Consider the following 16,462-nt stretch of genomic DNA (forward strand, 5'->3'; position numbering starts at 1 on the left):
AAACCCCCCTTAGAGGAATGAGGGCACAATGAAAAATAAAGGCCATAAAAGGACCGAATTACCAATTAAGTACCACTAACTCTCAAGATACCCGACCGTGGAACACAGAAGAATAGCAGACCAAACCAGGTATGGTAATCTGGAAGGCCTACCTCAGTGCGCCCCACCAGCATATAAACACACTCGACCCAAGGAGAGACTGACAGTCCAAGACAATAAGCTTACCTTCAGGGCGAGAGCCACCACAAGCATGGAGACCCCTTTAGGGAGTGAACCCTGACAACGCAAGGACAGCACTTAATGAGCGCACATGGAAGGTAGCCCTGGGCACATGCAGCTCCAAGAACACTAAACTCCTGGCTCACGTTGCACAACCATACACAGAATAACATACACATACATACACCTCAATAAACTTATTCAAATACACAGAAAAAGCCTCGAGAGCAAAACACCACTGAGCTGAAACCAAGACCAGAGTCAGAACAATGAGAGAGGAACAAGGCACATACATCTCAGCATTAGAACTGAGGGCGGAGCAGTTGGCTGACACCTGACTGCCTCCCTCCTTCCCCCAAATGTTGAGGGAGGTGGAGGCAAATGAGCTAGCTCAAGTTTCATGAATTTTCAATTGTTTGTTTACATTGCTGTTCATTTGGTGGTTTTGAGGCTGTGGTGTATTTTGTTGCATTGACTTTCTGGGTGCCTTGCTTTGGTGGTGGCAAACAGAAATAAGTTGACAAATTTTTTTCATAACTGCCTTTGCTCCCTGCACCTGTGAGGTGGGTCAGGTTCTGTCAATACGAACTCCACAACTGATGGCACCTTGTAGTTTGGCACTATATCAGTATAGTAGCTTCAGGGAGCCACTAGGGGCTTTCCCCTGAAAAAAAAATAGGTTGTGGAAATAATAAGACTCAAATAGTAGTTATATCATCTAAGACTAGCCGGTGTGGAACTGTTCCAGGTCTAAAACAGACTTACTTGTTGATCCACACCTTAATCTCTGAACCATTTAGGTTTAAGGTGTTCCACTCAATACAATAATTTAGTGATGTTTGCAATGCTGGACAGTTCTTAGAATTATGATACTGAGGATATAACAGTTAATGTGTTTCTTTTTTCTCCTGTGCAGGAACGCAATGTGGAAGTGTTATTCTGCTACGAGGCCTATGATGAAGTAGTTCTCGTGCAGCTCCGGGAATTCACTAACAGGAAAATTGTTTCTGTAGAGAAAGAAAAGCGTCAGCATAAAGAAGCAGTTGATTACGAAGGAAGTAAGAAACTTAACAACTTTTGTATAACTTTTCTAACTGGCTGCTAAGAAGACAGAAAAATCATTATCTTCATGAGTTTTTATTCATTCTTTGGTGAAAATTTAAAAAAATTTCTGATATTACTGCTAATTCCCTTCCTCTTTTAATTTATATATTAATGTGAAATAACTGGTGTCCCATAATTTTCTGTTCTCGTAAGTTTCCAATTGTCTACATTCATCTACAATCTGGATTAATTAAAATTCCATAATGCCCATTGAATCTTTGCACACAAGTGCATTCAAATCATTAATTTGATTTTTAATACTGCTTTTGTAATTGTATTTTCTGTGAGGAAAATTGTCAGCTCTCTGAAGCTATCACACTGAATAAGTGCCATACTACTAGGTGTCATCAGTTGCAGAGTTCTGTTGGCCTTCTGTGGACTATGAGCCAGATCCTGCCCCCCCCCCCCCTCAGAGAGGAGCAGGGAGCAATGACCTGTGAACACTTTAAATAAATGTAAAGTTTATCACCTTTTCCACCATCCAAGGGAAGGCTTCCTAGCAAGATAAGCAAATCAAAACAGACTACCGCATGGTTAAAACGACACCGTAGCCTAAAATTTCCCAAACGAACTCCCCCACAATGAAAACAAAATTTTGTGAAACTAGGCCCCCCCCTTCACTAGTCTGCCCCCCCCCTTCATCACTAGTCTGCCCCCCCCCTTCTTCACTAGTCTGCCCCCCCCCCTTCTTCACTAGTCTGCCCCCCCCCTTCTTCACTAGTCTGCCCCCCCCTTCTTCACTAGTCTGCCCCCCCCCTTCTTCACTAGTCTGCCCCCCCCTTCTTCACTAGTCTGCCCCCCCCCTTCTTCACTAGTCTGCCCCCCCTTCTTCACTAGTCTGCCCCCCCCCCTTCTTCACTAGTCTGCCCCCCCCCTTCTCACTAGTCTGCCCCCCCCCCCTTCTTCACTAGTCTGCCCCCCCCCTTCTTCACTAGTCTGCCCCCCCCCTTCTTCACTAGTCTGCCCCCCCCCTTCTTCACTAGTCTGCCCCCCCCCTTCTTCACTAGTCTGCCCCCCCCCTTCTTCACTAGTCTGCCCCCCCCTTCTTCACTAGTCTGCCCCCCCTTCTTTACTAGTCTGCCCCCCCTTCTTCACTAGTCTGCCCCCCCCCTTCTTCACTAGTCTGCCCACCCCCCTTCTTCACTAGTCTGCCCCCCCTTCTTCACTAGTCTGCCCCCCCCCTTCTTCACTAGTCTGCCCCCCCCGTCTTCACTAGTCTGCCCCCCCCTTCTTCACTAGTCTGCCCCCCCCTTCTTCACTAGTCTGCCCCCCCCTTCTTCACTAGTCTGCCCGCCCCTTCTTCACTAGTCTGCCCCCCCCTTCTTCACTAGTCTGCCCCCCCCTTCTTCACTAGTCTGCCCCCCCCTTCTTCACTAGTCTGCCCCCCCCTTCTTCACTAGTCTGCCCCCCCCCTTCTTCACTAGTCTGCCCCCCCTTCTTCACTAGTCTGCCCCCCTCTTCTTCACTAGTCTGCCCCCCCCTTCTTCACTAGTCTGCCCCCCCTCTTCTTCACTAGTCTGCCCCCCCCTTCTTCACTAGTCTGCCCCCCCCCTTCTTCACTAGTCTGCCCCCCCCTTCTTCACTAGTCTGCCCCCCCCCTTCTTCACTAGTCTGCCCCCCCCCTTCTTCACTAGTCTGCCCCCCCCCCTTCTTCACTAGTCTGCCCCTCCCCCCCTTCTTCACTAGTCTGCCCCCCCCTTCTTCACTAGTCTGCCCCCCCCCTTCTTCACTAGTCTGCCCCCCCCCTTCACTAGTCTGCCCCCCCCCTTCTTCACTAGTCTGCCCCCCCCCTTCTTCACTAGTCTGCCCCCCCCCTTCTTCACTAGTCTGCCCCCCCTTCTTCACTAGTCTGCCCCCCCCCCTTCTTCACTAGTCTGCCCCCCCCCCCTTCTTCACTAGTCTGCCCACCCCCCTTCTTCACTAGTCTGCCCCCCCCTTCTTCACTAGTCTGCCCCCCCCTTCTTCACTAGTCTGCCCCCCCCCCCGTCTTCACTAGTCTGCCCCCCCGTCTTCACTAGTCTGCCCCCCCCCTTCTTCACTAGTCTGCCCCCCCCTTCTTCACTAGTCTGCCCCCCCCTTCTTCACTAGTCTGCCCCCCCCTTCTTCACTAGTCTGCCCCCCCCCTTCTCACTAGTCTGCCCCCCCCTTCTTCACTAGTCTGCCCCCCCCCCCTTCTTCACTAGTCTGCCCCCCCCCCTTCTTCACTAGTCTGCCCCCCCCTTCTTCACTAGTCTGCCCCCCCCCCTTCTTCACTAGTCTGCCCCCCCCCTTCTTCACTAGTCTGCCCCCCCTTCTTCACTAGTCTGCCCCCCCCTTCTTCACTAGTCTGCCCCCCCCCTTCACTAGTCTGCCCCCCCCCTTCTTCACTAGTCTGCCCCCCCCTTCTTCACTAGTCTGCCCCCCCCCGTCTTCACTAGTCTGCCCCCCCCGTCTTCACTAGTCTGCCCCCCCCGTCTTCACTAGTCTGCCCCCCCCCGTCTTCACTAGTCTGCCCCCCCTTCTTCACTAGTCTGCCCCCCCCCTTCTTCACTAGTCTGCCCCCCCCCCTTCTTCACTAGTCTGCCCCCCCCTTCTTCACTAGTCTGCCCCCCCTTCTTAACTAGTCTGCCCCCCCTTCTTCACTAGTCTGCCCCCCCCTTCTTCACTAGTCTGCCCCCCCTTCTTCACTAGTCTGCCCCCCCCTTCTTCACTAATCTGCCCCCCCCCCTTCTTCACTAGTCTGCCCACCCCCCTTCTTCACTAGTCTGCCCCCCCCTTCTTCACTAGTCTGCCCCCCCCCTTTCTTCACTAGTCTGACCCCCCGTCTTCACTAGTCTGCCCCCCTTCTTCACTAGTCTGACCCCCCGTCTTCACTAGTCTGCCCCCCCTTCTTCACTAGTCTGCCCCCCCCCTTCTTCACTAGTCTGCCACCCCCCCCTTCTTCACTAGTCTGCCCCCCCCCTTCTTCACTAGTCTGCCCCCCCCCTTCTTCACTAGTCTGCCCCCCCCTTCTTCACTAGTGTGCCCCCCCCCTTCACTAGTCTGCCCCCCCCCCCTTCTTCACTAGTCTGCCCCCCCTTCTTCACTAGTCTGCCCCCCCCGTCTTCACTAGTCTGCCCCCCCTTCTTCACTAGTCTGCCCCCCCCGTCTTCACTAGTCTGCCCCCCCCCCGTCTTCACTAGTCTGCCCCCCCCCTTCTTCACTAGTCTGCCCCTCCCCCCTTCTTCACTAGTCTGCCCCCCCTTCTTCACTAGTCTGCCCCCCCCCTTCTTTACTAGTCTGCCCCCCCCCCTTCACTAGTCTGCCCCCCTTTCTTCTCTAGTCTGCCCCCCCCCTTCTTCACTAGTCTGCCCCCCCCTTCTTCACTAGTCTGCCCCCCCCTTCTTCACTAGTCTGCCCCCCCCCTTCTTCACTAGTCTGCCCCCCCCTTCTTCACTAGTCTGCCCCCCCCCCTTCACTAGTCTGCCCCCCCCTTCTTCACTAGTCTGCCCCCCCCCCTTCTTCACTAGTCTGCCCCCCCTTCTTCACTAGTCTGCCCCCCTTTCTTCACTAGTCTGCCCCCCCCCTTCTTCACTAGTCTGCCCCCCCTTCTTCACTAGTCTGCCCCCCCCCCTTCTTCACTAGTCTGCCCCCCCCTTCACTAGTCTGCCCCCCCCCTTCTTCACTAGTCTGCCCCCCCCTTCTTCACTAGTCTGCCCCCCCCCCGTCTTCACTAGTCTGCCCCCCCCCGTCTTCACTATTCTGCCCCCCCCGTCTTCACTAGTCTGCCCCCCCGTCTTCACTAGTCTGCCCCCCCCTTCTTCACTAGTCTGGCCCCCCCCTTCTTCACTAGTCTGCCCCCCCCCCTTCTTCACTAGTCTGCCCCCCCCTTCTTCACTAGTCTGCCCCCCCCTTCTTCACTAGTCTGCCCCCCCTTCTTCACTAGTCTGCCCCCCCCCTTCTTCACTAGTCTGCCCTCCCCCTTCTTCACTAGTCTGCCCTCCCCCCTTCTTCCCTAGTCTGCCCCCCCCCCCTTCTTCACTAGTCTGCCCCCCCCCTTCTTCACTAGTCTGCCCCCCCCCCGTCTTCACTAGTCTGCCCCCCCCCCGTCTTCACTAGTCTGCCCCCCCCCCGTCTTCACTAGTCTGCCCCCCCCCGTCTTCACTAGTCAGCCCCCCCTTCTTCACTATAGTCAGCCCCCCCCTTCTTCACTAGTCTGCCCCCCCTTCTTCACTAGTCTGCCCCCCCCTTCTTCACTAGTCTGCCCCCCCCCTTCTTCACTAGTCTGCCCCCCCCCTTCACTAGTCTGCCCCCCCCTTCACTAGTCTGCCCCCCCCTTCACTAGTCTGCCCCCCTTTTCACTAGTCTGCCCCCCCCTTCTTCACTAGTCTGCCCCCCCCTTCTTCACTAGTCTGCCCCCCCCCCCTTCTTCACTAGTCTGCCCCCCCCTTCTTCACTAGTCTGCCCCCCCCCGTCTTCACTAGTCTGCCCCCCCCGTCTTCACTAGTCTGCCCCCCCCCCTTCTTCACTAGTCTGCCCCCCCCCTTCTTCACTAGTCTGCCCCCCCTTCTTCACTAGTCTGCCCCCCCCCCTTCTTCACTAGTCTGCCCCCCCCCTTCTTCACTAGTCTGCCCCCCCCTTCTTCACTAGTCTGCCCCCCCCTTCTTCACTAGTCTGCCCCCCCCTTCTTCACTAGTCTGCCCCCCCCCCGTCTTCACTAGTCTGCCCCCCCGTCTTCACTAGTCTGCCCCCCCTTCTTCACTAGTCTGCCCCCCCCCTTCTTCACTAGTCTGCCCCCCTTCTTCACTAGTCTGCCCCCCTTCTTCACTAGTCTACCCCCCCCCTTCTTCACTAGTCTACCCCCCCTTCTTCACTAGTCTACCCCCCCCCCCTTCTTCACTAGTCTCCCACCCCTTCTTCACTAGTCTGCCCCCCCCCCCTTCTTCACTAGTCTACCCCCCCCCTTCTTCACTAGTCTGCCCCCCCTTCTTCACTAGTCTGCCCCCCCTTCTTCACTAGTCTGCCCCCCCTTTCACTAGTCTGCCCCCCCCCTTCACTAGTCTGCCCCCCCCTTCTTCACTAGTCTGCCCCGCCCCCTTCTTCACTAGTCTGCCCCCCCCCTTCTTCACTAGTCTGCCCCCCTTCTTCACTAGTCTACCCCCCCCCCCCTTCTTCACTAGTCTACCCCCCCCTTCACTAGTCTACCCCCCCATTCTTCACTAGTCTGCCCTCCCTTCTTCACTAGTCTGCCCCCCCTTCTTCACTAGTCTGCCCCCCCCACCCTTCACTAGTCTGCCCCCCCCCCCCACCCTTCACTAGTCTGCTCCCCCCCCTTCTTCACTAGTCTGCCCCCCCCCCCACCCTTCACTAGTCTGCCCCCCCCCACCCTTCACTAGTCTGCCCCCCCCCCCCACCCTTCACTAGTCTGCCCCCCACCTACCTGCCTGGGTCAGCCAGGGCGTGCAGAGTCTAGTTCTATACTGATGTCCAGGCCTGGTAGTCAATTTGCTCTGGTTCTGGTATCACGTTTTCTTTGGTGTTTTTGCTTTTGAGGCGGTGTGTCCCTATAGGGATGTGTGCGTGAGCCAGGAGTTTAGTTTACTGGAACTGCATGTGCTCAGGGTTTCCTTCCCTGTGCGCTCTGTAAGTACTAGCCTTGCATGGTGAAGGTTATCTTTCCCTGGGGGCATTCAGTCAACACTCCTTTCAGGGGGGCTTCCTCACTTGTGGTGGTCCTCGCCCTTAAGGTAAACCTTTAATCTGTGGTATTAAATAAATTAAATATATTAAAGCCTTTAATAAGTAAATCTGTGACTTTGTTTTTCCTTGGTTTGGGAGTGTTTTGTTTGGTGGGATGCATTGTGGTCTGTGTGACCAGTTATGGTTGGTGGGGAGCATTGTGGTCTGTGTGACCAGTTATGGTTGGTGGGGAGCATTGTGGTCTGTGTGACCAGTTATGGTTGGTGGGGAGCATTGTGGTCTGTGTGACCAGTTATTTTGTTAAAACAAGCTGTGCCGAAGCTTCTCCCAGGCTACTCATACTCCTGCTGGGGGGGGGGGGATATTTTCATACTCATGCATGGTATTTTCATGCAAGAGTGGGATATTTCATACCTGTACGTTTTTAGACTTGGGTTCGACTCCCTCTCAATTTTGCTTTCGGGGTTCCTTTGGGTTTCCCTGGGGGTAGGCATCTTTCTGGAGGTTTCTGTCCTCATGTCTTCCCCTTTGGAGGAGCATGAGGTTCTGTTTTCTTGCGCGTGACCCTGTTTTTTTCCTTGGCTTTGGCCTTGGCCTGTTTTGAGTTCAGGTCCTTCTTATCCTATTTGGTACATTCCAAGGTTTTTCGGTCGTTCTGGCTAGCTGACACCCCATTGTTTTTCTCACTTTTCTTGGCGCGGCTTTATCGATCTCTGAATGCTGGAGTGGCGTGGAATTGGGAAAGTGTTCTAGGTTTTAAAGGGTCTCGACTTTGAGCCCCTTGATGCCTATCTTTGGCTCCGCCCTTTCTCACAAAAGTTAGTGAGCTGTAGCTTCATGTCCCTCGCTGTTGGCATTGTTTGTGGTGGATTACCTTCGGGCCTGTCGGCACTTGGGTTCTGTCGTAGGCTTGCTGAGCCTCCTTGAGCTCCTTCCAGATTGGCTCTCAGAGAATGTCCGGGTGCTCTGCTCTGGCCAGGAAGAGAGCTATGCCCATGAGTTGGTCGAGGTAGCCCATAGGTGGAGTCTGAGGCCGGGTTGCATGTGCCACCTGGGGTGGCTTCATCTGCAATGGGTCGACGCCGTACTTGCTCTGCTCGTAATGCATCAGGATTTGCACCGGCACTTTTGCAGTTTGTCCCACTTCTTTTCTGGCAAAGAATGAGATGGCTGCTTTCCGGAGGGGCCTTGGGTTGTTGATGCTTGGTTGGTCAGGCTGTGGGTGCATCATGTGTTGTCTGGTTGCGGCTCTCCACCGTCATTTGCGCGCCACGGCTTCTGTGTCGGGTTACTCGCTTTGGGTTGATCCGGTCTCCCTCCTTCCCTTTTCCAGGGTTCGAATCTCCCAGGTCGTCTGTGGGGTTATTCGGTCTAGCCAGCCTACGGTCTATCCCCGTGGCCACGTCATTCGTAAGTTTTCTGCTCATTGCTGCCGTCTTCGGTAACATGTCTTGGGCCGAGATTCGGGTGCGGAGTTTTGGGCGGTCGGACAGGGTCCTGGCAGCGCGCTACTTGGTCAATGATCCGAGGCCTGTGTTGCTTTGGGTCGATGGTTGCAGCCAGTTGTCTCGACTTCGCTTCGAGGGGTGAGTGCCAACTGTCTCTGGGGTAAGTCCCTCATGTTTTTGTCGTTTGGTAAGTAGCTCTGGGGAGCTTTGGGGAGCCGGAGGGGCTCCCCAGAAAGCCAGTGTTGAATGTAATGAAATGCCATTTTCTGGGCGAAACCCGGAGGCTCCCCGGCATCCCTCCCTCCCTCCCTATGGTCGTCAGTTTTTTGCATGTTTTGACATCCAGCCTCAGAACTGAAGGGTGGATAACCGACGTAAGGGTCTGGGGCTCCCCCCTTCCCCTTCCCAGGGAGGGGGGGGGGGGAGCTGTGCAGAAAGCGGCACGGCGACGTGTGACGTCATGCTCGTTTCTTTTAGGGGGAGTTCTATCCACTTGTTCGGCTTGTGGTGACAATAATGTCACCAGAATAGGGGTTTGTTTTGGGATGCTTACCTTTCTGGGTGCCTGACCTGGTCGATGGCAGACACAGAATGCTTCCAACCTCATGGGGGTTTCTATAGGCCATTGCTCCCCATGCCTCTCTGAGGGGGCCAGGTTCTGCCTCGTGGTCCCCGGTAGGCCCACAGAACTCCATACACATGACTGATGCCAAAGGCTGACATTAGCATATCAGCCTAGTAAGCTCCGGGGAGCCTCCAGGTCTCACCCAGAAAATGGCGTTTCATTACATTCAACTCTGGGTTTTTATTGCATATACCATATAAATTGTGTCCATTTTTTTTACACTATCAGCTGAGAATAGTCTTCGTCGTTCCCAAGCAAATGAATTGATGGACTGGCTAAAAACTGTGTTGGCTGGACGATGTTGGGGAGTGAAGGCTACTTCTCGTCTGGAGTCGCATCCATGTGTCATCACTGTGGAAGAGATGGGTGCAGCAAGACACTTCGTACACACTCAATTTACACAGTACCCGAAGAGACCAGATACTCACTTTTGCAGCCACAGTTGGAAATTAATCCAAGGTATGAATTTTTGTTTTGGCCTGTAATAGAGAGGGAACATAGACTTCCTTGACCCTCGGCTCTCTCTCTCTGACTTGGTCCTCTCTCATTCCTGTTAATCCACTCCATATTTCCTGTATTACAAGTGATGTGGAAAGCATGGGGGATTTTTTTTTATATTGCAGAATGGTGACTGATAGGGGCTAGTGTGTGATGCTTACTAATCCAGACCCACTCAGATGCACCTGCTATATTTAGATCAACAACACTGCTGATCTGTGATTCATCCAGCGTCTAATGTCACTTAGTGGAGAGATTTAGCAAGAGGTCAGCAGCAGATCAACTTTTTCTAAATACCATGTTGGCGATCACGGCAAACAATGATGGTCAAAAAAATTTCCTTTGCTGAGAGATTGTAATTCAGTAGAACTCCATTCACACTGATGCCAAAATCTAATACATCCATATCAGCCTGGATAGCTCCAGGGAGCCTCTGGCTCTCGCCAAGAAAATGATGTTTCATTTCATTAAATTTTTTTTTACCCTGTCTGTAAGACATTGTTTTCTGCAGATAAAATAACTATTTGGTATTTCTGAACATCATTCTCATAAATTTCTGCTCTGTTTAAGTGAAGCCTTTTTTATTTCAGCCATATAACTATTATGAAGCCAAATGAGCTACGTAACAGCAGTCCATGATTAGCAGAGCTCACTGCCAAACAGGTAAGTGGGAGGGATGAGGTTTGATGCAAATGACGGATAAGGACAAACTTTAAAAGGATTCAGTATAAGTAGACAAATAAACACACAATTTAACAGGAGCATCTCTAAGCAGTAGCGTATATACTAAGCCCACCAACATAGGATTATGCCTAAACAGTAGGAGTGAGTGCTCCCAAAGACACAAAGCCAGTGTTCTAAACACTTATATTCGTCGAGCCTTTACCCACTGTTCAGAATGGAACAACGTGAGTAGGGAGTTTGAAAGTTAACTGAAGTGTTTGTTGCTATATCCATTGTTCACCAAGAAATAAACGCGACATAAGATGACACCTGGACCAGGTACAATCCTGAGCCTAGAACAGAAACCACAACACCTCCAATAATATTATATTACAAACCAACTATGCACAGTGAACATAAAAAAGAGAAAAGAATAATAAAAGAAATAATTCGTGAAGGAGCACAAAGCACAACTCGTAACCAAAACAAAGACCTAATCACATTATATACAGTATAACAAAGATGACTACCGACCTCCTCATTAAAACCTTTAAGCTGCTAACTGTTAATACCTCACATACTCCCCATGTGCTCAAGAAAAAATAGTTCAGATTTTTTTTCTTATGACATTGTTAATTAGCTTTCAGGATATACAAAAATCCAATTAAAAAGTGTCTAGGTCTTGTGGTTTAGCTGTAGTGAGCTGGTGACGTTGCATAATTTTAGGTAAATTGAGTCGAGGTGCCGCATGGGAATAACTTTGTTGATTTATTTTCATGTTTCTCACTTTACTTGTTTAGTTTTTCATACTAACAGGTTGTATTTGTGTGTCAAAGGTACGGTCTATTATGTATAACTTTGAAAATATAAGTGTGTATTGATATACGAGTATAGATATACAGACACTCCACATACTTATTCATAATAATATATGTATACATATATTGTAAGCCTAAATCTCAAAATTGCACATAGCACATATTTTACCTCAAATATATACATAGTAATCACTCATTTGCGGTTGCTAAGAGTTTAGTGTCTTGTATGGTTATCTTGGTGTATGGTATGGTTGCCCAAAACGTTCAGACACTAGATGGTGATGTTGGCAAGCAATGGTCATCATTTCCTTACTAAGGTCCTAGAAGGCAAGTGAGGGACTCAGGCATTTTTTTCAAGATGGGGGAGTGTTACTAGAGCCCTGAGGAAGCTGATGTGAACCCCATGTAGCTGCGGGACTTTTAAATGTTGTACGGTACTCCAAAACGTCATATGAAGTGGTGAGCACTTTCGCGTCAGTTACTAGACACTTCATATGAAGTATTGGGCAGTTTAAGGGTTAACCCTTAAACCGCTAAGGGCTTTTTTGGCCTGCAACACCGCCAGGCGTAACAAAAAATAATTAAAAACCATTCTTTCATCTTATAAAAGTGTTCATTTGTGTTCCCTGATCACAGGAAAAAATTTAAAAAATCATAGGTGGCATATTTTGGCAGGAATAGGGCGGGGAAGTCTGGCTAAAAAAAGGCGTTGACTGAGCAGAAGCCAGACGAGGTCTGCTCCTCGTTTCCGATTGATTTTTTCTTAGTTTTTTGCAGTAATATTATTCAGTAGTGTGTAGTGTGATATTTATGTAATAAAATGTGTGAACCATCGTTATACTCAAAATTATGGTGTGCATATTAGTGATTCAATTATGTTCATAAAATAATAAATAAATAGTTTCCTGTTATTACACTATATACACAGGTTATATATAAGTATCTGCATGTTTTGGTCACCATAACGAACCACTAAATTAGAATGGAGTCAAAAAATAATGACGAGTGGCCACCACATCTGCACCGACAGCCACTGGCCGCCACTCCCTTCCTCACCTCTCCTCACTCGCCAACATTCTCCTCCCACCATGCTGTTTTTGCTTTTATTCACTATATACAGACATTATATATAATTATCTACATGTTTTGTTCACCATAACTGTTCATCTAAGCTTGTATGGTGAGTTCAGGCAATAAGAGACGTAGCTACACACACGGTAAGCTGGTGGCTGCCGCCCTCGCTGGTTCAAGGCCAGATGCACTAATATTTCTCCTCCAACAATACTGTTTGTGGTGTTATTACACTATATACACACACATTATATATAGGTATCCACATTTGTGTTCACCATAGTGAACCACTAAGCTGGTATAGTAAGTCCAGACAGTAAAAGGTGATCACACACAGTCAGCAGACAATGCTACCTCCCTCCCCACCAAGATTACTCCTCCCACTACAGCGCTAATTATCACAACAATCCTGCTATTACCAGAATCCTGGTCATTTTTATCACAGTCAGAGGTCTTCTGCAATACTATCATCGCTAAATAATACCATGTACATATATATTTTGACATTTTTAGGCGATGCTGTGGTCACAAGCTCAACAGCAGTGCTGTGAGCTCATGCTGCGTGCGCCAGCCTTGGTGGCTCACTCAGAACTGAGGTTCTCACACCCAGATATGTTACCCACTATTTTTTTTCTAGGTGGCGTCTGTTTACTATCGGCCGCGGCTAGACTATACCTGCTCCTATCCCTCGCAGGGCATTTAAAATCGTGTGCTAGACCCTCAATCATATATGTATGTATTGTGCGGCTTCGGTAAAGTTACTCTCACCGTATATGTATGTATTGTTCGGTTTAAGGATTAAAGATAATCAGATTTTATACCACAGATTCAGACCCAGTAAGTTAGAGGAGGAGAACGATTCTGCTAACGTCGACTAGTTGGTAGTTCCTACCTCCTTAAGGAAGGAAATCTTCCACTCTTTTCCACCCATGCCATCTCCAACTTTTATAGATGATTCATTTTCTGGCTTCAGTGATAATGCATCTGATACAAGTAATATAAATGAACAGTGTTAGCGGCTTCTATGGTGGTGTTTTCCATAGATATTTTCAGGAATAACTGAATTTCTTCCAGATTGGCTGACTCTCTTCCTGAATAACTGGATCTCTTCCAGAGTGACTGAATCTCTTCCAGTGAGGGACCTTACAAAGCAATCTTTTCAAGACTACCTTACAAATTGATCTTTTCCTATAATCTTTTCAAGACTACTTTATGCTTCACAAGCTTGGCTACATACCACCTATAGGTACTAAAGCCAAGGGTGTACACGAGTGCGTTATTTGCAAGCACACAGTATGAAGAAATAGGAAGCGAAACTATCTGTACCTGGTGCAATGACAGCAAAGTCGCGCTGTGTACCATGGACTGCTTTGTTGATTATTACTCACTTCCCAAGTACTGAGTGTGTAATGCAGTGTGTTACTGTGTAAACAGTGTGTGAAACTGTCTATATTGTATTTTTAGTGAATTTTCAACAAGTAATATTGCGACAATAAACATTTATTGTGGACACATTACTGACACATGTATTACAGTTCCATGGAACATTATGAATGTTCTACTGTATACATATTCTAAAGAACTCAAATATGTACATACAAATATGTGAAGAGTAAGGCATAAAGGGGTGAAGAGTGAGCTGTAAAAATGTAAAGGATAATGAAAAAAAGGGGCGAAGCACATACAAAGAATAATAAGGTGTAGTGGGCGTGGCATGTTACAGTCTTCTATGTTGGCATCTTCACGTTCCGACCTTACTCTTACTCTCATGGTGGGTAGAGTGAATACCTACTTATTTGGGTATTTATGGTGGGTTGTTCTATTTTTATGTGGACAGCTTCAAGAAATGGTAATCTTCTTACATCTTGGGTTTTGTCTATTATACAAGTGTATTTATTCAACATTTCTCTTGTTAGGGTGATGTCATGGGCTTGTCTCGTGTGATTTTTAAGGGCACCTGATTGAAGATGACATGTCAAATGCCTCGTCAGCTTGGTCAACGTCATACTTATCAACAGTACTGTACTTAGATTGAAGGTTACATCCTTCGTGGTGGCAGGTGTACACATATACCACGTTTGACTGCTGTAAAGGGTTCTCTGTCGGCTTCGGCCTGTTTTTAAGGAAATACCCAGGGATAGCCTGAAAAAAATAAAGGAGTCAGGGTTAAATCATCTTTCTGGATTGAGATTCGGTGGGAGGCTCTGAGAATCTTGAGGGACAGCTGTAGTTACTTGCGGGTTGGAGATGAGCCGTCACCATGACTGGCTGGGAGATGTCCTCTTTTTCGTTGGTCGGTTGTACCTCCTCTACAATGTATTTCATAACAGGGTTTTCCGTGGCAGAGTCACATACCTGTGGTTTGTTACTGATAATGAGGTTCACGGGTTCTTGATCTTCTGGCAAGTCGTTGCCCAGGAGAAGTTGAATTCCTGGCATGGGGAAAGGTTTCTCCCTTATGGCGACTTGGACCTCACCAAGGATGAAAGAACAATCAAGGTGGACTGTAGCGAGTGGGTATGGAGTGGTTGCAGTGAGGTTGGTGATGAGGACGGTTTCTCCTGTGTAGGTGATGTTGGGTGCAGCTACTTTGAGGAGTATGGATTGTAGAGCAGCTCTGTCCCTCAAGATGTTCAAAGACAAACTCTTCAGCACGGGTGGGACACGAACAAGGGGACACAGGTGGAAACTTAGTACCCAGATGAGCCACAGAGACGTTAGAAATAATTTTTTCAGTGTCAGAGTAGTTAATAAATGGAATGCACTAGGAAGTGATGTGGTGGAGGCTGACTCCATACACATTTTCAAATGTAGATATAATAGAGCCCAGTAGGCTCAGGAATCTGTACACCAGTTGATTGACAGTTGAGAGGCGGGACCAAAGAGCCAAAGCTCAACCCCCGCAAGCACAATTAGGTGAGTACTTGAATCCTTCGCTCCGAATCTCCACCATTGGCAAAGATCGTTCCTGGATATAGGTGTCTGGAATAAAGAAAGATCAGAAGCTGGAACATGAATATTCATAACAGGCTTATGAGGTTTAGGAGGTGGTGGTTTGGGCTTATGTGACTCTCTGCTAGTGTTACAGTGGGGATTGGTACACTTTCAACTGTGAACCCATATACCTTACAGTAGCGGCAGTAGAGTGAGTAGTTGACATCAGCAGAACTCACTTTAGCAGGGCTGGACCAAGAGTTACTGGGAGGTGTCTGATGACGATCGGTGTAGTAAATTATAGGTGTCGGCCAACTGCGCAGTTAGTAAAGTTTGGTCTCTCCTTTGTCTGAAAGGTAAAGACATATGGGAGTAGGGACACGACAAAAGAACTTTTCCATCAAGATGAGGTTGAAAAATAAGTAAGGGTGGTGATTTTGGCTGATTCCAACCACTTCATTTTATATCTTGTCTTATTTTGGGCGAATTCTAAAATGTTCGCTGTCGTCGTGTTGGACAGTAAGTGTTCACTGTCGTCGTGTTGGACAGTAAGTGTTCACTGTCGTCGTGTTGGACAGTAAGTGTTCACTGTCGTCGTGTTGGACAGTAAGTGTTCGCTGTCGTCGTGTTGGACAGTAAGTGTTCACTGTCGTCGTGTTGGACAGTAAGTGTTCGCTGTCGTTGTGTTGGACAGTAAGTGTTCACTGTCGTTGTGTTGGACAGTAAGTGTTCGCTGTCGTCGTGTTGGACAGTAAGTGTTCACTGTCGTCGTGTTGGACAGTAAGTGTTCACTGTCGTCGTGTTGGACAGTAAGTGTTCACTGTCGTCGTGTTGGACAGTAAGTGTTCACTGTCGTTGTGTTGGACAGTAAGTGTTCACTGTCGTCGTGTTGGACAGTAAGTGTTCGCTGTCGTCGTGTTGGACAGTAAGTGTTCACTGTCGTCGTGTTGGACAGTAAGTGTTCGCTGTCGTCGTGTTGGACAGTAAGTGTTCGCTGTCGTCGTGTTGGACAGTAAGTGTTCACTGTCGTTGTGTTGGACAGTAAGTGTTCACTGTCGTCGTGTTGGACAGTAAGTGTTCACTGTCGTTGTGTTGGACAGTAAGTGTTCACTGTCGTCGTGTTGGACAGTAAGTGTTCACTGTCGTTGTGTTGGACAGTAAGTGTTCACTGTCGTTGTGTTGGACAGTAAGTGTTCACTGTCGTCGTGTTGGACAGTAAGTGTTCACTGTCGTTGTGTTGGACAGTAAGTGTTCGCTGTCGTCGTGTTGGACAGTAAGTGTTCACTGTCGTCGTGTTGGACAGTAAGTGTTCACTGTCGTCGTGTTGGACAGTAAGTGTTCGCTGTCGTCGTGTTGGACAGTAAGTGTTCACTGTCGTTGTGTTGGACAGTAAGTGTTCACTGTCGTCGTGTTGGACAGTAAGT

General features: G+C 49.0%; 1 protein-coding gene across 1 annotated transcript in view; it reads left to right on the forward strand.

The window, feature by feature from the left end:
* The window catches only part of LOC123751417 (baculoviral IAP repeat-containing protein 2-like), a 229,286-nt gene that overhangs the window by 36,902 nt on the left and 175,922 nt on the right, over positions 1-16,462 (forward strand). Inside the window, exons 4-5 of the mRNA XM_069332187.1 lie at positions 1,136-1,277; positions 9,283-9,513. Coding sequence (XP_069188288.1) covers positions 1,136-1,277; positions 9,283-9,513 — 373 coding nt within the window. The remainder of the gene's footprint in view (positions 1-1,135; positions 1,278-9,282; positions 9,514-16,462) is intronic.

Source organism: Procambarus clarkii, chromosome 27, assembly GCF_040958095.1.
Source record: "Procambarus clarkii isolate CNS0578487 chromosome 27, FALCON_Pclarkii_2.0, whole genome shotgun sequence".
Taxonomy (NCBI): Eukaryota; Metazoa; Arthropoda; class Malacostraca; order Decapoda; family Cambaridae; genus Procambarus; species Procambarus clarkii.